Below are 24,164 nucleotides of genomic sequence, written 5' to 3'. Positions count from 1 at the left end.
AGAGGCCAATTACAATGTGGTCGGAAAAGGCTCCGACTGACAGTTGGTGCCTTTCTGACCGCATTGTAATATGCCAGTCGGATTCCTTGCTGACCGCCTCATTACTAAGGAGGCGGTCGGAAAGGAATGCAAACTGTCATTTTGACTGACTTCTGACGGGTTCGGAGAGCCTGCCCGCCAGTCGGAATGCAGCCAATTAATCCCAAGGGTGTCTCTTTCCGTCCTTGGGATTACGATGTTGGGTTTTGGCAGCCTTTCCATGCCAGCCTATCCGACACAGAAAAGCAGTCGGACCTTGACTTTGGACGCCACCAGCAGAGCCCCTTGGGTGCACTGCCTCTGGTTGGAGGCTGAGGAGGTACCTATGGTGCGCCCTGTTGATCCCTGTACAGCGTGGTGGGCACCTTGAGGTTTCTGCCACGGGGGCATAGGGATGAACTGCACCTCCTATTGTATGGGAGCATGCATTCTGGCCAGTTCGCGGCTGGAATACATGCTCCCATTGTATAGTATAGGAATGTGACCGAACAGTGTTCGGTTGGATACTAATTAGTTGGTCATCCAAGAACAAGATATCAAGCCTATAGTCCAATACCTTGTCCTTTCAAGACTTGATTCCGGAACATCTCATCTCACCGGCTTACCATGAGTGCATCTTGCACCTCTCAGGGACGTTTTACCTGCAGCAGTTTACACTCGAAGCAAGATATTTTATCACATAATTCCTGTCTTAATAATGTTTCAATGGCTCCTTCTGAAGCTCACACACCTTATGAGACAGTTAGGATCACTTACAAAGTCTTACACAGCTCCACTCCCTTTTCCCTGGCTAATAATCTCTACCTGACCATTGATAGGCTTCACATTCTCTATGGTGTAATCCATCTCACAACAACCTTTCATGTAACGGCTCTTGCTCCTTCCTCTCAATTGCATATTTCCCTTTTCTATTCCCTCTCTAGGGATGTTTGTAAATAAAATGTTGTCTCTGCAAATATTCAATGTATATACATGTTCCTCTGTTAATTGCAGTACTCTGGTAACTCTGACCCACTGTTCTAAAGTGTTCTGATGGACGTGAGCCAGGATGAAGCTATAATAAAATGTAAAATTATTTTGTTAATTTATTTCACATTTGTCATAGAGCATGATTGACAAAAGCAAGGTTTCAGTGTGCTTTACAAGTAAAACAACATTGGAGAATGTATATTTCCTTACAATGACATGGGGAAAAACAATAGACACGTTAATACAAACCAGTCACTCAGAGAGGATGCATGTAGAAAATATTGAAAGAAAGAAGAGCGAGAAAGGTAGACATGAAGGATGCAGCAAAGAAGGGTTATCCCAAGAGAGAAATTTGTTTGTACGTTCTTTGGTGGAGGTTTTCAGGTACATATTTCCAAAGTGAAAAATTGGGCCACAAATTGGTGTGTTCTGAAGTCAATTCCAGAACCTTCCTGCTCCTGAGGTTTTACAGCCTTCAGATGTTTATAAGGAGGAAAATAGGTAGTGTGGGTTTTGTTAGTTGATGGCTTCAAATTCTGGCTTCTCCAGGAAACCTCTGTAGATCACAATAGATTGGAATGATGTGGTCGAGTTTCTCTAAACTGAAAACTAGTCTGCCATTAGAGGTAATTAAGTGAAACCAAGGAAAACATTTGATACTAATTAGAGTGGAGTTGCAATAATCCAGTTGTGAAATGGGAAATAAATAGATGATCAGACGAAAGACTTTGGTTTGGAGAAGAGGATTAGGGAGCTTGTTAACAAGCCCTGTGCACCACCAGAGTGCCACTTTTGACGCTCCGGTGGCACAGTGGGCAGACCCATATCTATGAGTTCATTCAGAGCCACCCTGCCTGGCTTCTCATGGCCTCATAGATGTAGTGGAAGGTAATACAGCGCAAGTTGCTCTGTTGCCTCACACTGCATCAGGTCAGGGAGGCGTGCCGTCGTTCTGCGGTGGGTATTGTGACACATTCCCAAATTTACAACATAGCGTAAGTCTCGGAGTTCATCTAAACCATGCACTTCCCTAGGGGTTGGCGTAATGAAAAGAAAAAACTTTATTCCTCCCCGTGTTTTCCTCTTTCTATGTGTGCTGCATCTTGAAGCACAGATAGGAAGAGGAAAACACCTCAGTTAATTGTTGTTGTGCAGCAAGGGACACCTTCCTGCACAAAACCAATAATTTCAGCAACGCATTCCTCTGCATCTTGCAGCACAGATAGAAAGAGGAAAATGCCTCCATTGATTGTTTTTGGGCTGGAAGGTGTCCCTTGCTGCACAAAAACATTTAACAACTCAGACACCCTTGCATCATGGTGCAAGTGTGCCTGCATTGGCACAAGGCAGCCATTTGTGTGCCAGTGCAGTGAAAGAGAACAGGAATGTACCATATCTCATAGATACAGTGCATTCATGGCCTTTTGTCTTTTGGCACTGCCCTGTGCAAAAATGTTGTAAATGAGGCCCTCAATTTTGTCAGGGAAATGAGTTGGTTTTGGAGATCTTACAGTGTGCTTAACCCCTTGGGCGCGGCCACGATTCTGCGCCTGTGCGGCGTTTTTCCAAGTTGGCGGGTTCATGATGGCCCCCAGCCGTCATCAGCACATGCCCACCGCGGTGCATGATGGATGAGGGCCGTCATCAGCACCGAAGGGATTAATATGTGAGGAAATAGCGAGTGTAAGTCTAACCTGATTCCATGAGATCTGAAATAAGTGGTAATGGTCGTAAAGGCAACGGCTGAATCTCTGAAAACCATTTATCATCACTTTTTGTTTTGTGTTGTCTGTGAAATAAAATATATTCTGGTCTATCAGGTATTATATCTGTCAATGGTTCCATGTACAGATTAAAAATAGTTGCAGCTAGGCGTGATCCTTGGGGACTCTGCAGAAGATTGAATGTAAATTGTAAATGTAAATTGACACCCGCAAGGGTCTCAAGGCGCTTGCACGAATACCGCTGTGGAACCCATCCTGGCTTTCCCTGTGAGGTGTCCACTCCTGGGCACCCCCAAGGTGGAGGCCAGGCATCCTTAGCGCTGTGGGGGCCGTTGTGGAGATTAAGCAAGCTATTGCCCAGAGTTGCAGAGTGGGACTCCATGATTGGAATAGGTACCGAGACTTTTTGAGCCCAAGATCCGCCGAGGCGGGGAATTGAACCCTGGTCCCGGGATAGACCTCAGGGTCTGCCACTCTAACCATTGAGCAAAAAGGGAGATAGGTCCTTGGCGGGGCTGAGGGAGGGCTGGACCCTTTATAAATCTAACACACACAAAAGTGCCCCCTTCTCAGTCTACTTATAGTTTCAATTCAACTAGGACCAAATAAACAATTCCATTAAATCTGGTCCGGTATATTTATTTATACCTCTTAGTCATATGATTTCATACAAAAATTATTTCTATTGGCAGAAAAAGAATACACAATACAAAAAATTACTTACAGTCTTACACAATCAACAATTAACATAAAAACATTACAAAAATGTCCAAAAAATAACAACAATAACACATCCAACGAACAATGCAAATTACAGTTGATCAATTTTGCAATATGCTAGATCATTTTTATAATCAAAATTATTTTTCTTAAGAAAAGACTGATTCATAACAAGAGGGACAAAACATGTATCACTTTATCAAAAAGGCACTAGATGTAAAAATTGGCTCTTGATGGATTTGCCGCCGCGTTTCAAGTTCGGGCCATAAATCCCCAAACCATCATCAGGGCTCTGTTATTCGTCTGTTTAGGATGCAAAAAAACGGAGTTTTAATGACAACCTAATCGCCTCTTCTCTAAAACACACCGTTTGGATAAGGTATAAATGTACCTGTATGTTCCTATGTGGATGACCTGTGGTAACTTCTATTAATGGATGCAATCTTTTCTTCAGGTCTCAGGTGGAACACCTTTTTTTAAAGGAAAATCTACAAATGAACAACAAATTGTCCACATTTATGGGAAATACTCATGGGGCGTTGCAACAACTTATTGGAATATTTAAGGAATTCGTACCTCAATCTGAGCGGGCTTGCGCTGCAAAAAGGGGGAGGCGGAGGAATATCTGTTTCTTTTGTACTTTAATCCTATTTAAACAAAAACACATAACGCGCTTTTAGCAACCTTATATATATCACAGTAAGATTTTAGGCGCGTTTCTATACATTATGTGCCGTCATACCTGTCGTGTAGTCCACTGTAGTAATACAGGTGAGTTACTTCATCTTTTCATCAATGGTGGCCGTGTTCACCTGTTTGAACAATGCACTCGTGAGGGCTCGTTTGTTTTACAGCAAAGCAGTTTGTGTAACATTATAAACAGGTCTCAAGGGCTATCATACCTGTTTTAATATAGAACGAGGTTCCGCCTCTCGCCCCCGTCTGCGGCCCCGTCCGGGGCTGCACGTATATCGGGCTCGCCTTTCTTTTGAACTCGCGAGTTCCGATTAAACAAAGAATTCCAAGATTGAATACATCACTATATAAGAAACCGACGGACAAAAATACCATCCTACACCACAAAAGCTATCATCCCAGAAGCCTGACGGCAAATTTGCCGTATGGACAAATGTTGCGTATTCGGAGAAATTGCTCTGAGATAGGGGATTATGATTATCATGCTCAGGTATTCTGCAATGAGATGATCGATAGAGGGTACCCAAGGAAGCTTTTAAAGCACTCCTACAAAAGGGCTCGGTTTACCCCTTGGGAAACCTTATTGCTAATTAAAGAAAAGAAGGAACTAGACCGATTAGTATGCGTCACCACCTTTGGGCCTGACACGCACAAGCTTAGACAAGCGGTGCTTAAAAACTGGCACCTGTTGGAGTACTTGGAATGTCCTTTTCCTCGCCCTATTTTTGCATATAAAAATAACCAGAGCTTGGGGCAACAAATTGTGAGAGCTGATCTTCCGAAGTCCCAACCAAAACATGATCTCCTGGCTTTGTGGGACATGAAACCAATAGAAGGGCACCATAGGTGTGGTAGTTGTGTTTCATGTGGCAGCACTATCGAAGGAACCGAGTTCCAACATCAGGAAGTGAAGTGGAAACATCTTGGTTTTTCGAATTGTAAAACCAAAAACGTAATTTACGTGATCATTTGCCCTTACCCGAAGATCTATATTGGCAAAACAAACCAGCAGGTTAACCTTCGCATAGGCCAACACAGGTCAAGAATAAAAAAGAAAATACTCACAGCCCCCATGGTTGAACATTGTGTCGAAATGTCCCATAATGAGAATGACTTTAGATGGTCTGTACTTCATACAATGAGCAACGTACAGCGCCCTGCTGACATTGACAGGATGCTACTCGAGAAAGAGGCATACCTAATTTTGAAATTTAACTGTATAACGTCTGGCTTAAACAATATGTCAGAATTGTCAAGAATTTGAGATTTGGAGTCACACTGTCTGCTTGTAGACGCTCAGCTTGCAGAAACAATCTGCAGTAAGTCGATAGTAATTATGTAACATCTGCTTTTTGCTATCACAATAAAGACTGTGTGAATCAATTTCTATTTTTAAACACGTCATTCAGCGAGTTATGCCTGTAACCATCTTTTTTCAAAGAATATTGTGGCCATTTGAACAGCTTCCTGCCATTTACGGCAACATCCAAAAGGTGTCTAAAAAACTTCAGTTCCCATAATGCATTTATTGCAATAGCGGACTCTTTATACTCCCGAAAATGGCCGCCGGCTTTACAAACGAGTAGGGAGTGATTGATAGGCACCGGCTTTATGCAGCAGAAGCAGACCGCACTAACAGGTATTGTGACATACACGGCTGTTCCGGACCAATTTGTGCTTAACGCAAGCCCAAAAACCGCGAATTATCTAACATTCCGTTTCTCTTCTCAGAGAACGACCAATTCTTTGTTTAATCGGAATTCGCGAGTTCAAAAGAAAGGCGAGCCCGATATACGTGCAGCCCCGGACGGGGCCGCAGACGGGGGCGAGAGGCGGAACCTCGTTCTATATAAAAACAGGTATGATAGCCCTTGAGACCTGTTTATAATGTTACACAAACTGCTTTGCTGTAAAAAAAACGAGCCCTCGCGAGTGCATTGTTCAAACAGGTGAACACGGCCACCATTGATGAAAAGATGAAGTGACTCACCTGTATTACTACAGTGGACTACACGACAGGTATGACGGGCACATAATGTATAGAAAAGCGCCTAAAATCTTACTGTGATATATATAAGGTTGCTAAAAGCGCGTTATGTGTTTTTGTTTAAATAGGATTAAAGTACAAAAGAAACAGATATTCCTCCGCCTCCCCCTTTTTGCAACGCAAGCCCGCTCAGATTGAGGTACGAATTCCTTAAATAATTCTAATTAAGTTGTTGCAATGCCCCATGAGTATTTCCCATAAATGTGGACAATTTGTTGTTCATTTGTAGATTTTCCTTTAAAAAAAGGTGTTCCACCTGAGACCTGAAGAAAAGATTGCATCCATTAATAGAAGTTACCACAGGTCATCCACATAGGAACATACAGGTACATTTATACCTTATCCAAACGGTGTGTTTTAGAGAAAAGGCGATTAGGTTGTCATTAAAACTCAGTTTTTTTGCATCCTAAACAGACGAATAACAGAGCCCTGATGATGGTTTGGGGATTTATGGCCCGAACTTGAAACGCGTCGGCAAATCCATCAAGAGCCAATTTTTACATCTAGTGCCTTTTTGATAAAGTGATACATGTTTTGTCGCTCTTGTTATGAATCAGTCTTTTTTACGAAAAATAATTTTGATTTTAAAAATGATCTAGCATATTGCAAAATTGATCAACTGTAATTTGCATTGTTCGTTGGATGTGTTTTTTGTTGTTATTGTTTGGACATTTTTGTAATGTTTTTATGTTAATTGTTGATTGTGTAAGACTGTAAGTAATCTTTTGTATTGTGTATTCTTTTTCTGCCATTAGAAATAATTTTTGTATGAAATCATATGACTAAGAGGTATAAATAAATATACCGGACCAGATTTAGTGGAAATGTTTATTTGGTCCTAGTTGAAATGAAACTATAAGTAGACTGAGAAGGGGGCACTTTTGTGTGTGTTAGACTCTAACCATTGAGCCACACTTCTCCACAATCAGGGTCGGAAGAGAAGCTTCAGAATTTTACTAGTTTTTTGCTCTGCAAACAGCATGATTGAACAAACTGAGGACTGTACCTTTAGTAAAAAATACAATCAAGTAAATAATGCCAAATCAATAGGAGTATTAAACATAACAAAACCATGTGGTTTCATCCAGAGTACAGAAAAGGACAATTCCTCATGTGAGACAGCAGCGGATGATGCACAGCTGATTACACAATCGCTCACATCGTGCAGGTTCATTTTTAGGTTGAGCCTAGGCAGTACATGTGCTGTCTCTTTGAGACATGTTGTATATACATTGTGGGCTTACAGCCCACACTTCGTTTGTCCTTTAAAAATTTTGTCATTTGTTTCCTCCAATGCAGCAGCGCCTAACTACTGGTATCTTTTGACTTGAGTGCTTATGTGCTATTCCTGCAGCTCTATATTTTCCTGTACGTGTGTGTCGTGAGCAGCGAGTGTAAGCATGTTTGAATTGTACAAACTTTGATAAACGATAGGATTTTGGAGGGCACGCAGCTTTTATTATATAAGGGTGCTGTGTAATATTAACTATCCCATCAGGTCGGTGATATCAACCTCAGTGCTACAGTATCTCCAAAACTCTTTCCAAGCCTCACTGATAGGAGTGTCTTAATCTTCCAGTTTCCAGTGGAATTAAGAGACAAGAGCAGCAGCTGGCCGAGCCAAGCTGTTTTTTCTTTTTTAAATCAATGTTGCTATGCGTTTTAAACCAGCATTCGTTTTATTAGCAACTATATGATAAAATTGCCCTTTGGTTCTTGTTCGAAGGAGTGTTGTTTTCCAAAGAGGCGTATTTTTGTCTGGAGGTCAGTATGTGCCTGTTTGCTTTTCCAGTAACTAAATAGAAGTCATTGTGCTAATAAGCTGCAAATGTAGAACCAGAGCATACACAAGAATGTCATCTACATTTCATGGTTGCTACCTTCACAATGTGTTGATTGTGCTCCTATCTGACTAAAAAAAGAAACGTCTGTTTTCCAAAGTAAAAAAATAATCACTTAGCAAACATCTGGCTTGCAGAAACATTGCTTTGACATGATTCTGGACTGATGTTTTTTGCTTCACTTCTATTGAAGCAAGGTTTGAGATCCCTCTTTAATGAAGTGCTTCTTGACATATTTTCGATATTTTGAAGCACTGTAAGCAAGTGTTTTAGCTCAATTAAGCAGCCCTCATTTAAGCAAACTCAAAAGGAGAGAAGACTGAGCTGACTCTGCCAGGATTTGAATTTGTGATCTGCAGGTGATAACGGATGCAAGTGGTGAGCATTTAAATCAGTGAGACACTTTTTCACTGTGTGAGGATTTTACTCTTCACCAGTAGTGGCCTCTACTAAGTGTGAGTAGTGTGGTGAGGTGAACAGAGTGGGGGGAGGGATAAAAAAACACATCTGCTCCATCTCCTCTACACTGCAACAGGAAGCTCCCAGCCTCCCAGAATCCCCTGTCCAATCACAACACTGCATTAAGCAGCGTTGTGATTGATCTGAGCGCTGTGGTTTGGCGCTTAGACAGGGGCTTGAAGGCTTTGCATTTTTCCTCATTAGGCTGTGTAATGCATCCTGGTGGGGAAGATGCAAAGTACGCTTGATGGTGTGACTGGCCCTCTTGGTTTGGGTCAATCATTATGTGCATTTTAGAGTGTGCTTTACACTCCTCCCCTTCCCCCTGCACTGGACAGCCTGGCCCACTCCGCCCGCCCTGCACCCGAGCAGGCAGGAGAACTAAAATGATAACAGTTATTATCATTTTAGTTTTCCTTTTTACACTGTGGGGTGAATTTCATTGCATGAATTTCATTGCGCGCGCTGAAACGCCAAATGCGTTTCAGTGCGCTCAATGAAATTTGTTTTATTTTTTTATTTATGTACATTACTCCGGTCAGCCGTGAGCCGGAGTTTACTACCCTGCCCCTCTCCTCTGTAAGCAAGGAGATCGCTCAGCACCGCCCGAAAAATGGTTTAGCAAAGCACAGTAACCCGACGCTCAGCATTCGTAGATTGAACATCATGACTTGGAACGTCGCAGGGATTACAAAGCTCGTGCAAAACCGAGCGGCATTGGCATTCTTGGAAGGAGCCGACTTAGGGGCCGATTAGGATTGCGCTTTTTCCGCATCTTCCGGGCCGGCGGAAGTGTCCGCCGGCCCGGAGGATGCGGAAAAACCGCTGCGGAGCCTTCAAAGACCCCCGCCAGATTAGGATGACTGGGGGTTCAGGAAGACCGTCCGCAGCTTTTCCGCCACGGTCGCCTTCCGACCGCGGTGGAAAAGCTCTAACATGGCTGGCGGTGTCTATCAGACACCGCCAGGCATATTAGGATGTTGGCGGTCCTATCCCTTTCCACGGCGGCATTTCGTGTAAAGGCATACGGTCTTTTCTTTGGGGGCCCGTTGCGGGCCCCCCAGGGGTGAAGGGGGGGTGGTGGTGCACATGGGGGGTTACCTATACCCCCCTGCCTTTGCGTGCACAAAGCGGCAGGCACCGCGCGGTGCCTGCCCCTTTGTGCAGGCAAATGCACTGCTTTCATTTTTAACATTACGGCGGGTGCTGCTTCAAGCCAGGGTGGCGGTCACATCCTAATTTGCACGGAGGGACCGCCGCTGCCCCTGCGGACGGTCCCTCCTGCTCTGGGGTGGCGGACGGACGCAGGTCCGTCCGCCATCCTAATCGGCCCCTTAATTTGGACCCAGGAGAAATGGGCAACAAAACCAATATCAATAAGAGGGTACGCAGAATATTGCAAACCAGCCATCAAAGACAATATATTTGGAAGACCCTCAGGAGGGATATCCATTTACATCAAGCACTCGCTGAAAATTCATTTTACAGAAATAAAAACCACATCAAACATGTTTCTGGCGGGCATTGTGAAAGGTCTCTCCACGACCAACGGCCCACTTCCAATACTCTTAATTAATGTCTACTACAACTCTCATGGGCCAGGCGCCAAGGATAAACTGACCCTGCTGATAAGACAGATAGAATCTCTGCTCTTACAGTTTGCATCAATGGAATCCATCATCCTTGGGGACCTCAACACACACAATATAGGGGTCACTGCAACACAAAACAACCATTCTGGGGCCACAGACGCTTACAATGCCCTAATACAGACTTACAACCTGTCAACAGCACACTCTCTGTTCACAAGGATCAAGCCAAGGGCTATCTTTGCCCCCACATACAACAATCAAACGACAATAGACTATATCATACTAAGCGAAAAAAATACAAAATTTAATGTCAAATTACACAGTGCACCCGCGAAATGAAAGTGACCATGCCTTAACAACTACATTGAACCTCACGTCAGACACACGCCACACGTCACGCTGCATTGGGGCATCTAATGGAGAAGAACTGCACAAACTACCAAGAAGAATTAAATGCGGGCCAGCGCCAACCAATAAGTTTGAAAAATGGAAAAAAACATGGGCAGGCTGGCCACTTAGCGCAAATAACAGGGGCGCTATAGAAGAATGGGATGGATCCGCCGGGAAACTAGCCTCACTGCTCCGAGGAGATACAATAAGCATAATCCCCCGACATCCACCACATACTTTTGGAATTATACCAGCAATTAAAGAGAGCTCCAAACAACTAAACGCCAAACGCAGAGCTTACTGGAAAACCAGCACAGCATGGGCCAAAAGGCTATTTAAAGAAGCCGCAAAAAGTCACTCGAAGAAGGTCTGGGCCGCGAAACGCGAATGCATCAAGGCAAAATGGCTGAAGATCTTTGACCTGCTAAGACCCTGCAAATCCCAAGAGTTCTGGAGATACCTTAACATCCTAACTCGTGGAGACAATCCCAGAGAGAACTCTCTTGATGCACGCACCTGGGTCGGCCATGTAAAAACACTGTACAAAGAAGACCGAAGTAGACCTTTCTCAAATAAAGGCCTTAACGCGAGCGAAGAACTAGACATCACCGCTCAGACATCAGAAACATTGGATGACGACGCTCCCCCAGGAAAAATCTTCTTTTGTACAACCCTAAAAAAAATTAGACATAATGGGGCACCGGGCCCTAATGGCTTGCCTGGCTCCCTCTTCAGGGCGGACACAGACTTCTGGACAGAAAATTTGACCCAGCTATATACAGAATGTCGGTTCTTGGGAGCTGTTCCAGACTCCTGGAGAGGGTCGCTCCTGCACCCAATACACAAGAAAGGGCCGAAATCCGATCCCAAAAATTACCGCATGATTGCCTTGTTGGACATCGAGTGCAAGGCATAAGTACCCTTCTGGCGGAACTATCAAGCTGGGTCAGCACTGAAGGCCTTTTGCCCTTCTTCCAAACAGGTTTTAGAACCGGGGCATCAACGGTGGACAACATAACTGCCCTCTCATATCTAGTCCATCAAGCAGTGTCTCGCAAAAGCCTCCCTCTCTTCGCTTGCTTTATTGACTACTCTGCAGCGTTCGATGGTGTTGATCATTCCACCCTCTGGCAGAAGCTGGCACGCTTGAACATTAACCCAGCTCTATTAAAAGCAATTCAATCACTGTATCTAAGAACGTGGGTCAGAATTAAACTCTCATGCGATTCTGCCACAGAGAAAATCGAAACGGAATGCGGCCTAAAGCAAGAGTGCGTCTTAGCCCCGTTGCTGTTCAATTTATACTCAGCAGACATGGGCCAAGCTTTGACTGGAGCCACTTTAGCAACACCAAGGATTGGGGGAATTAAGATCCAACTAATGCAATACGCTGACAACCTGGTATTCCTAGATCACACCAAAACAGGCTTACAAAAAGCACTCACGGCTCTGGCAACTTACAATGTTCAAAATAAGCTGGTGGCCAACCCATCCAAATCTAAACTAGTAATTTTCGGGCATCACCCCAAAAAAAACTAGCAAAATGGAGGCTCGACCAGCTGACTTTGGACTGCACACAGTATTATAACTACTTGGGAGTCTGGTTTAGTGAAACAGGCCGCCCAGGAGTCCATCTTCACAAAATTCAAACCAAAGGGAAAAGCATCACTTACGCCCTCTGCAAGCTACACGCCACTCTACATAGCCCCACAACAATGGCCATCCAAAGAGTTTTGAGGGAAAAATTAATGCCATCCCTTAATTACGCACAACAGGCGTTTCCAGGAAAACTAGCTACAGACCTAGAAAAAATCCACTCCACTGCACATAAAAAGCTATTCCATCTAACTGCCTGCACCAGGAACACTCTAGTGCGATTAGAATTAAATTTGAACCAACAAAAACTGGAGATGGCTTCTCTGAGTAAATATTTCTATCTTACCACAGCGGCACAAGAGAAAACAAGGAAGGCAGTTTTAAAAAGTATCTTCTTGGAACCTGGCAACCCTTGGTCAGCCACCCTCGCCACGGCCACAGACCTTCTGAAACTAGCACTAGAGAACTGGGACCCCGAGACAATCAAGTACTCTGCCATCAAAAGAATAATAAAAAAGCAAGTCCGTCTCTGCTCTCGCACCTTGGACTTGGAATCGCTGGCAAAAAGAGGCTTCCACGAGTCCCAAAGCCTCCCACACAGAGAGCACAACCCTAAACTTCACCTCACGCAGGCCGTGGGTAGAGAAGCCTTACACAGGATTTTAGCGTTCAGACTACACCCCCTACCCCTCAAAGAATTACACACCCCGGAGTCGACAAGAACGGCGATCATGGAGTGCCGGCTCTGCAAATATAAACGTGAGTCTTTGGCCCACCTCCTATTTTGCTGCCCGGCCCTGCGCTTAGCTCGCAGACTTTATCTTAGGCCCATCTTGTTACTACTGGGTACGCAAACTGCAAAGGAGGCAGTCCATCTACTTTACACGCTGAACATAGTAGCAGATGGCTATGTTTAATAAATTCGTCCAACAGACCCGCATGAAGCTGATGTCCACTCCCTGCTAAGGGACCAGATAAGCATCTGCGCCGAGGTCACATAACACCTTGTACCATTCGATTAGCTCAACTGGAGCACACACAGCCAGTGGCTAAGCTAAAAAAAACTATGTTGGACTGAAAGACTATGGACCTTTAGCCCCTCAGATTTTAATTGCACAGATTTTCTTTTAAAATGTTTATCCCTTTAAAAAATGTTGCGTTCTTTTGTACCTTGCTTTTAATGTAATGGTTTTGAGTAACCAAGCAATAAATTAGTAATTCATTCATTCAGTTATTATCATTTTAGTTTTCCTTTTTACACTGTGGGGTGAATTTCATTGCACGAATTTCATTGTGCTCGCTGAAACGCCAAATGCGTTTCAGTGCGCTCAATGAAATTCGTTTAATTTTTTTATTTATGTACATTACTCCGGTCAGCCGTGAGCCCGAGTTTACTACCCCCCGCCCTGCCTCACCGCCCTGTGGAACTCCCTCCCCGGGCCGTTACTGGTACTTAATGCAATTTTGAATGCATTCATTGAAAGATAATAAAATCATCAAGGGCATAGCAATATGGTGCCCCAGCTTCAACATTTCCAATTGATAAATGAGGTGCTCATGATACAGGCTAAAAGGTGCGCAAAATTTCCAATTGTGTAAATTTGCAAAATTTAGGACTAATTGGGTGAAATTAGGCTTAATTACGTGAAATGCAAATCCATCATTTAGTGCTATATTTTAGTGCAAAATGTGTCCTTGCAACGATGTAATGGTAAAGAAATGCATGACAAACACAAGTGGTGTGAGTAACAGTCTCTCAAGTTTTAGCCATTTGTGACATTCTCATGTGCTCGCTGTAAAATTTTGCCATGAACAGCGCGTGATTATGCAATGTGGCATTATGGCAGAATTTCGAGAATGTTGCATATGACGCTCGGCACGAAATTCCCGGCGTGATAAAAATGTCACCCAAACCTATACAGCTATAAACCTGGGGCAAGTTAACATGATCAATTTCAGTTTTTTCTTTTGGTATTACTTTTATTGACGTTTTATATGGTGTGGTTTACATGAGCACCAGTTACATTACACAAGAACACATTATTTTTGTGGGCTCAGAGAGATTATACGATTTGCCCAGATTTACAGGATGTTGAGCCGACGCAGAGACTCGAGCTCGTTTTCCCAGTTCCAAAGATGCCAGCTCTGGTTGTTATGACACATCCTAATGTAATCTATGTTGTAGTGCTAGTGCCCGAGTATGCCTGCCATACATTCTTTGTACAAAATATTACATTTGCAGATATGCCAGAGTCCATAATGAACTAAACATAGAAGAACGCTTTCCTGCATTTTATACAACAAATTATTGCATTTTCGAAAAAACATTTGAAAAACATTTCTTGTTGAAAAATTCCTAATGTAACTATCTAGCCTGAGGCCCAGTTTAGGCATGATGAATAGAAATTACATTTTTCAAACACAGTCTTTCTTTTTTCATTGTAGGGAGATTCAGGAGGTCCCCTGGAGTGCAACGGACAGCTTCAGGGTGTTGTCTCCTTTGGAAACGGATGCGCCAAGGCGGGCTACCCGGGTGTTTACACCAGAGTCTGCAACTACAATGCCTGGATCAATAAAACCATGTCTGATAATTAATGCATTGAAAGTGTATAGGCAATGTTAAAAGGGGTTTCCTGAAACAAAGAAATGTTATACTCATTTTTGAAACATACATGTGCACATTATAGTGTCCAAATCTTAAGTACATAAATTACCATGTGATAACTCAGGTGGCACCATCAGTAATGAGGCATTCACATGTGTTTCATACTCCCATGAAGTCATAATTTGTCTCAGAAACTTATAGCATGGTTGCTTGTGTCAGCTCTGAAAGAGAATCAGAGTTTTAATCAAACAACATACTTAAACATTTGGTGCCAACTTTCAGCACATTTGTGATATCAGTGAAACATATTGAGACATCCATGGAAAATATAAAATGTAACCTCATCTCTATAATTAAGTACTTGATTTACATTACAATGTATTGAAATGTAATTGTCCTTTGTAGTGCTTCGATAAATATATTTCTGCATATACACCAGTAAATGTATTAGTGAATGAAGTAATTGTGGGAGTACATGCTTTGTGTGTTGGAGGTGTTGGCTACAAGTGTGCATGCTGGACTGCAGGCTGTGTGTCTGTAGTGTCTGCAGTTTCTACTAGTGTATGGGGCCACATGTGTATGTTTGAGGAAGACTGCAGGCTTGTGTTGAGAGGTGCATGTTTTATATGTCGGATGGGGGGCAGGGTGTATATATATGTCTTGGGGTACAGGCTATGTTTAGTGGGCTGCTGTGTCTGGGGAAAGTGGCTATCTGTTAGAGGCCGAAGTTTACTAAAGCCAGGGGAGAAGCCAGAAAAAATGAATGCCCCACGCTTGGACCCGCATCCGAATGGCTGCGATTGAGACCATTTCTCTAATCGCCCCCTTTTCATCTCTATTCTCCCTTCCCTTCTTTTATCTCTCCGTCTTGCCTCTTCCATTTACACCCCTTCCCTCATTCTTTTGTCTTACCCTCCTTTTTTCCGCTCTCTCCTGCCTGCCCCTTCCCATTTACTACTGCCCCTTCTTCTCTCCTCTCCCTCTGCTTGTTTTACCCAATCTCTCACTTCCAATCACACATTTGCCTCTCTCCTCATCCCCCATCCATCTTTCTACTCCTTGTTATCTGTTCCCTTTTCTCACCTGTAAGGCCTCTTCCCATATATCTCTTTCTCTTCATCACCCCACTCCAGTTGGCCCTGTTTATCGCAGTCATCCTTCTGCTTTCCTTTATCTCTCCCCTCTCTTCTGGACATTTGAAATAACAATAAACATGTTTTGGCTAGGGAGGTACCCCTGATTTGTACCATATGTTTTCTAATTTGGACAAAAAACTAACGTGGTTGATTAGTAAAAGCAAGTTAGACTAAATAATGGCATGTTGGTATTTTTCTCCAGAGTAATATAATCATTAACTATAAAAAGAAAATGTCTTGGCAGATACAAATGAAGTTCTTACACTCTGTACAGTGAGCTATATGCATTTTTGGTGTTATAAAAAGTGAGTGGCATAGGGGCATATTACCAAGTATGAACGAAAAATATCGCTCAGCTTGGTTAGCGGCCAAAATTATATCGCCGAGCATCGCCGATTTTTATCGCTTAGGAGCCTTGATATTATCAAGGTTTATCTCCTAAGCGATAAAAATCGGCCGAAATGCATGAATATCGCTGAAAAGTCAGCGATATTCATGCATTACCGAGCAAATGCTCTTAGCCATGTTATCCACCTTCCATTGGATAACATGGCTATTTACTGCTCTGGGCAGGCGTTAGCTTTTGGAGATAATCGCGCTTAGCGCGATTATTTCCAAAAGTTGGTAATAGGGGATAGCGATGTTAGCAACATGCAAAGTGGGCCCCTAAATGCCCGCTATCGCCTATTAGCTGGAATTTTTCCCGCTAAAGAGGCGATAATTTTATCGCCCTATTACCTAGCTGTCGCTAACACCAGTTAGCGACAGCTAATAGGCGATAGCGGGCATTTAGGGGCCCACTTTGCATGTCAGCGATAATTACCGCTAATGACATGCAAAGTGGGCATGCCAAGATGCTAACATCGCTATCCCCTATTACCAACTTTTGGAAATAAGCGCGATTATCTCCAAAAGCTAACGCCCCAGAGCAGTTCTTAGCCATGTTATCCAATGGTAGGTGGATAACATGGCTAAGAGCATTTGCTCGGTAATGCATGAATATCGCTGACTTTTCAGCGATATTCATGCATTTCGGACGATTTTTATCGCTTAGGAGATAAACCTTGATAATATCAAGGCTCCTAAGCGATAAAAATAGGCGAAGCTCGGCGATATTATTTTGGCCGCTAACCAAGCTTAGCGATAATTATCGCTATAGCTTGGTAATATGCCCCATAGTTTCTACAGTCCTAAAAGCCTGGGAGTGAAAGAAGTTTTCGGTCTTATTCTCAGGTGTCATTTTCAACTTATTAATTACATAAGTATACTATTAGTGTTTTGTTTTGAAAGAGCAGAAATATATTTTGAGCCTAAAGGAAATGGGTTTGAAATATTTAGGTCAATCTACCCACATGGACAAAACACTGCAGCTGATGCACATTATCCAAAGAGTGGAGGGAGGCAACTTCATTTATGGCCTCGCTCACTAGCCTGATAAAAACAAACTTCTTTTAAACAGTAGTGCTGGAACAATTTTCTGAGTGGTAATGCTGCCATCAATGTTACATCACTAAACTCATGCAGATTGTGAAAAATTCAAGTGTCACACAAAGGACAAGTGTAGAAGATGAGCCACATCTATTCAGATAGAGGATGGTATAGGTCTGGTATGTAGCTGGTGGTGTGTTTAGGATCACACTGACACAAATACATTATTAAAGCATGGTGTGGTAGCACACTGTCATTTACAGACAGCACATTCTACATTGAAATGGGCACTTATTTGTACAGAAATCCACTATTACAACTATATAGTGCACAAATGATAATGTGTGCAATTGGTTTTCAGCAAATATTTGTCTTTTGAGAAACACCATAATTGATTTGTTTTGATCCTAATAAAATCATTGTTTCCATCACACATGAAATTAAAGAACACATTGACTATTGTATGCATTCAGGACTGCTAATGCATTTTAAACATGTGTAGAGTTCATTAATCGGTATTTACATTTTGTTGTGTGTTTTAAAAAAACGACGCCCTATAGCCTTTCTTTCACACCAGCAAAATTGCCAAAAGCCTCACTTTTAAAAATCCTCTGGTATTGTAGTCAAAGGAAAATAAACGCCTAGCTGCATGTTCAAAGAATAAACATCAATTTGATAGAAGCGAAATGCCAGGCTGTTTCTGTCTTTGAATCTGAAGCAAATGTGACAGGATAAAACCCCATCAAAACTGAAGTTATCCTGTCCTCTCCTAAAAGTAATCACCTTCCAATCCAAGGCTGGAATAATGACCTGAAGTCCCTAAATTGTTCGCTCACTCTATCCAACTCGGCTAAATCCTTAGGCTTCACCCTGGACAAATATTTGTCTTCGAAGGATCATATCAATAACTCAGCCAAAGGAGCATGTTACACACTAAAACACCTAAAATAATTAAACCATTCATTCCATCAGACGATTTCAAATGGGTTGTACAATCTCTGGTTCTCTCCAAACTTGCCTACGGGAATGCTATTCTCACAGGGACCCCCAAAACTCACCTCACCCCTCTCAGATCAGTACTAAACATGGCAGCCAGACTCATAACAGACTTTAAGTGGTATGAACACATCACACCTGCCCATAAGTCCCTAAACTAGTTTCCTATTGAAGAAAAATTCATCTACAAGACTGCCTGCATCACCCACAAAGCACTTCACTCTCATTCCCCTGACTATTTAGACAACAAACTCACAAAAGCAGGAAGTACCAGGACTATGAGAAGCTCCACCCCTCTTCTTCTTGTGCCTCCCAAATGACAAAGGAAAACTACCCAGGCTCACTCTTTTTCAAGGAATGCTCCAAGCATTTGAACGGGAACCCATGGACAAACTGAACCTGGTTCAATTAGGCTCTCTTGATCCGTTCAGTCTCCGTTGATCAGTTGCCTGTTTCTTTCTTTGTGTTTGCCTCTATTGTTCCAGATGTCCTTCTCTCCTTGAACTCTAATTTATTTTTGAATGGACCTCACTTCAGTAATTTTCACCCCACTGCCATACAATTTTCCTTTTTTGTGTATATATTCATGTGTGCTCCTCACGCTCTGTAGAACTATACTTCCCTTGTTTTTATATTTTATGTAACATGTGATTATTGCCCAGTAACTGATTATTGCCTTGCTCTCGATTCTGTAAAGCACTCTCATACCTCAGGGTCCAGCTAGCGCTATATAAAACCTTTTAAATAAATAAATAAAATATATCTCAGGTCACAGCACTTAGAACCAAGCACACTGCCTTCAGGATTGAAAAGGCCTGCTTTAGGGGTGACTTATTAGTTTTAAGTGTGAGGGTGCCCCTGCATGAGCATGACACCCCCTACAGCCTTCGAAGTCCATTCTCCCCGGTTGTAAGTGAGAAGGCCATATAACATAAAGATGGGCACCCCGTCATTACGCAATGACCGTCTCGAAACTGGCTGTAACGAACTCTATGTATCAAACATATTGGAATCATACCCCCACACCGTAAACAGTGTGGGAGGTCTGATTCCAAGCACTGTAAAGACCCTCCGTTAGGTCAACAGTGCTCCAGGTACCAGTCGTCTAGATCTGGACAGCACAACATGGCTGCTGCCGACCAGAGAAACGTTTCTGCACTCCTGCTGCTGAGCCAATCTCGAACAACAGAAGGCAGTACAATATGTATCCTGTCAGAGCGAGGTGTGACCACCTCTCAGACATGGTTTAGTGTATTGGGGCCGGGCGGGAGCACTTGCCAGCGCCACTCAGTCAGCAACTGGCTCCCTCTCTGTCACGAAACTGGACAAAGGACATGAGAGTATCCTCCCCACGGTCCAACCCCACCCCTGGGAGGGAACCATGAATCGTCTCTACCCTTTCCCTAGGGTACTTAAGGGCTTACCTGAGGGGGGTCCCTAGATTCGTCGTGGGACACAATTCAATTCAGACACCACTTCAACTTCGACCTTCTGGGTACTCTGGACATTGTTGGACTTCGCTCTAGGCATCAAGGCTGCTGCTCCTGATCTCTTCACCCTGCACGTCTGCTGCAACGTACATGCCTGTGCTCAATACAAGAAACCTTCCAAGGCCTGTGGGCATCCAAGATACTTGAAAGAATCTTCCTTGAAGTGAAGGAGTCACTTCCCTGCATCTGCAAGCTCCGCAACTAAGCTGAAGGGTCTGCTGATGCTGGGCTCCCACAGACTCTGAAAGGCTCAGCAATACAGGTGGTGGTTATCTACATCCCACGAGGCCTGTCCTGTCCTTTCACCAAGTTTGAGGCCAGTATCCCTCATTGGAGCCACAGGATCAGAACCCCTTTGCACCTCGTTGACTTGCTGTTGCAAAGGCTTGTTGGCTCCAAGTAACCCCAACCTAAAGCAGTTTCAGTGACCAGAATCTTCAACCACAACGCATTGCTTGCACCGTGGACCTCCTTCTTTGGTAAGCTGCTCGAAGTCCTCTTCTGACCCTAGTGCCTCCGGCCTTTGGGTCCTGTTGAGGGTCACATTTGAGTTCTTTGGGCTCGTCTGATTGCTCGGGGCCTGACCTGGCTCCCCTGCTTGTGGTAAGTCTCCTGAACCTTGCTGTCCCAACATTGCACCTTCTTCAACTCACACGTGGGTCGCGGTTGCCAACGCTCGTTGGTGCTCCCTCCAGATATGACCCCTCAACTCTCGACATCCAATGGGGGACAGCTCGTGTACAGCTGTTGGTCTTCCACAGCATTGCCTGGTCCACACAGCTGCAGTTCCAAGGTCATCCTGCAACACCCAACATCGGTGGGCATTCGCCTTCTTGCCTCCTGGTCACTCCTGCTTGCAGATTGTTCACATCTTGAACCCACCTTTGGGTTCCACCGGACACTATCACCTTCTCAAGCAGCGGCATCTTTTTGAAGTCCTCCATTGGGATCAACATCAGTTTCCTACGCCAGTTCACACCTATGCACCGATTTCCCTGGTGCAGGTATCCTGGTTCTTAAGGTATCCACAGGTGGAGTGGCTCTCCAACCTCATTTCTTCCACAGGATTTCTTCAAGGTCCACTGGGAAGGGTCCTCTTTCTCTAAAATTGCAACCGCGACTTAGATGGTGATTTGTATGGAGAATACGGTCATGTTCCTACACTGCACATGACCTCCGCGGGGCTCCTACATACTCACCTTGGGTGATTCCTTGGGTCCCCCTGCACTTCTATGCCCTCTGAGTATTGTCTTGTTTTTCACTTAATCTATACCTATAAGATTATGTTCTGGTAAAACAAGCTGCCTTACACTCCTTATGGACTAAGCCTGAAAGCTGCTCTCCACAGCTATCACTTAGACAACCCTAGCAAGCTCTCTAAGACCACTAACATCACCATAAGGGTTGCATGGATCAGTGCAAGGTGTCCACTTACGTAAGTGTACATCATATACTGAGCCAGCCTCTTACAACAAGTAATAAATAAGTTGTCACCCAATGTCCATGCAAAAATGGATCCATTTACAATTAATCATGAGTTTATAATCAATAAAAACAAGTCCAGTTAATCTGTTAGGATTTGACTTGCTCAGCAAATTAAATTGCATAATTTACTGGACACCGGATTGTGTCACCAATGAATGGTGAGGGCTCTGATTTTAAAATAAAATCACAAGAGTTGAGAGTTTAGATGTTCCAAGTTTTTTTTTAAAACAGATTTTATTGGGTTTTAAAAAAGACGTTTGGCCACATGGGAAGCGAAGTGCATAGAGGGTGTTGAAATATAGATGTTCACAATTTTTACAGGCCTCCAACTTGAAAACTCACTGTGAACAAGGAGGTTTGGGAATTTTGAGGAAAGAGATTGTTTTCATCAAATGTGCAAACCCAATGCAGAATACTGTGACACTAAATGCAGTGTATCCCCGTGCTCTTCAGTACAAGCTTACTCGGGTGCAATCCCCTCAAATGCATCATGTTATTTATACAATGATTGGACAAGGTATTCTAAAATAAGTTTTAGGGAGTACATGTAGCTCCCAAATCATTGGAATGAAGAAGCTAAATGGAAAATGGAGGATAGTACAGTACCTATGAAAAGTTAATGATTTCTAAATTCCTTGTTGTCCCATTATACTGAATCTTCCAGTAGCCCAGGCACAGAGGCTCAGTGATTTACAGTCATCGATTTGTGTCAAGCATTTTTCTCAATTACTCTTCATGAGAATTGTCAATTTATCTCTGAGACGAGATTCCATAACATAATTTGGTTTTGTCTACAATCTCACAAGGCTGTATGGAAAATTCTTCAATCTTTTTCCACATCTTTCTTCAGGATTTGGGAGGTCTAACTTTACCCTGTGGCTCATTGACACAATTGCATTGCCAAACCACCTATACGAAAATGGACAAAAAGTAATGAATGCTTTCAATCCTTCCTGCAGCTCAGACACAGCTTGTGTCGCGACCCTGCTGTAGGAATGCCAAATTATGAGAACTGTTTTTATTTATTGTGTCATGAAAGAGAAGGATGCACAATCCTCATGCTGAATCATGAGGGAGCCAACCGGCCCATCGCATATTTTTCGCGACAATGGATGCAGTAGCCACTGCAGTTCTTGGGTGTATGGAGACTGTTGCAGCAGGTACTTCCTTGGCAATTGTGCAAAGTGAAACAATTGTGATGGGACACACACTTATTCTGATAGCTCCTCATTCAGTTGAGACATCATTGACACATACTCACACTGAGAAGATTGTACTAGCAGAAGAAAACATTTAATTAATCGTTGCAATACTTTGAGACATGCAACACTTATGATTCTGCCCGGAGAGGAAACTGACAGCAAGATTGATGAAAGTGACCATAATTGAATTCATGTGACAAAATTGTGTGCCAAACCAAGCCAAAGTATTCAAGACGTACTACTTGAATTGGCTGATTTTATTGTATTTGTGCATGCTACTTGTCAGGGAGACTGTCAATCATAATTTTTTCCCATAGGCTACAGCAAGAAAAGAAACAAGTCCAGCACAGACAACATCCAAGTTTAAACAAGCATTCATTATTAAGTAATTTCCTAGAGCGGTGAGGGTTCATCTATAAGCTGTTTCGCAGGACACTCTCAAAAGACACCTCTCAGCATGTCATATTTATATGCTTTTGTCTCAATAGGGTTACATGTAACCCTGGGCATATTTTGCATAATGGGGCTATGCTGCAAACAAACTCTGCGGAACTCCGTGGAGCTCCGCAACACCGCCCGCCTCCACCCCTCCATTAAGAAGTAAGATAACAGTAATTAAAAATAAAGTTAAAACCAGTCACCTCTTTACAGCGGAGTCCCCGGGCTGCCCTCTTCTTCTTCCTCACCGTACTGGTAATGCTCAAGAAAACTGTGCATGCGCACGCCCACGCATTCGCATTTCTCGCAAGAAGGTAAATGACTTTAACTTTATTTGTTATTACTGTTATCTTACTTCTTAATAGGGAGGTGTAGGCGGGGGCTGGCCAACTCCGCTCTGGAGTGGGCAGAGATTAGCCTTCTCCACGTTCTCCGCTGAACGCGAAGAAGGCAAATCTCCGCACACTCCGCAGGCGGAGCAGAGGTCTCCGCCCGGGGTTAGTTATATGGAAACTGATGACATACATTCTCCAGTCTAGAGTTGTCAATGCTTCATTGTGTTTAGGCCTGGGTGGTGAACTCCGCTCCGTTTGCGCAGTTTGTGGAGTTTTCTGCACTCTGCTAGTTTTCTCCCTGCTTGAACTCACCAACCGTTAGTTGGCGAGTGCGAGCTGCACCTCGGGTAGAGTTCCTACCCGAGCAGCAGGCAGATCAGTATGAATGGCAGTTCATCGGCTAAGGGTGGTGAAGGATGGCACCACCCTCTTTTTTGACACGACATTGGATGCCTGGGACTGGCTGGAGGAGACAGGTCTGGTGACATGCTCCTGGCCTCGGGACTCGGAACTGTTACCAGTGCAAAATAAATGCAACCGATGGAGGGCACGCAGGGGAAGGGCGGGGAGCCGTGCTTCATCGGTGAAGGCACCGGACACCTGGAGCGGCAGGAGGTGCATCAAGTGGCAACGGCCCTCCAGTTTGCTGGCTCTTGGACCATCCAGGTCCTGTGACAATACAGACTCCATGCTGACCTGATCCGGGGACCCGGGGTTGCCTCGCCTTCTGGTTATTACCCCCAAACCTCTAACATGACAAGTTAGCATGCCTGGGTCAGCCGACCTTTACACACACTGATATGACATAATTGGTTGTGCTTCCTAGCCGAAAGCTGCGGCGTCCATGCTTAGATGAGTCTATATACAAATCCACCAAACACACTGGCTATTCTTCTATTTGCTGCTCTATACCGTCAGGATGCGAAATGGCTGTGCAGATCACCATTGTACATCCCACACTCATTAGCATCATCAC

General features: G+C 43.7%; 1 protein-coding gene across 1 annotated transcript in view; it reads left to right on the top strand.

Moving 5' to 3' along the window:
- The window catches only part of LOC144761501 (trypsin I-P1-like), an 82,699-nt gene extending 68,031 nt beyond the window's left edge, over nt 1-14,668 (top strand). The window contains exon 6 of the mRNA XM_078646830.1: nt 14,519-14,668. Within this exon, the coding sequence (XP_078502956.1) occupies nt 14,519-14,668 (150 nt within the window). The remainder of the gene's footprint in view (nt 1-14,518) is intronic.
- The last annotated feature ends 9,496 nt before the right edge of the window (nt 14,669-24,164 follow it).

This window comes from Lissotriton helveticus, chromosome 6 (genome assembly GCF_964261635.1).
Source record: "Lissotriton helveticus chromosome 6, aLisHel1.1, whole genome shotgun sequence".
Taxonomy (NCBI): domain Eukaryota; kingdom Metazoa; phylum Chordata; class Amphibia; order Caudata; family Salamandridae; genus Lissotriton; species Lissotriton helveticus.
Note: the sequence above shows the minus strand (reverse complement) of the source record. Positions and strands in the feature narration are given on the sequence as shown.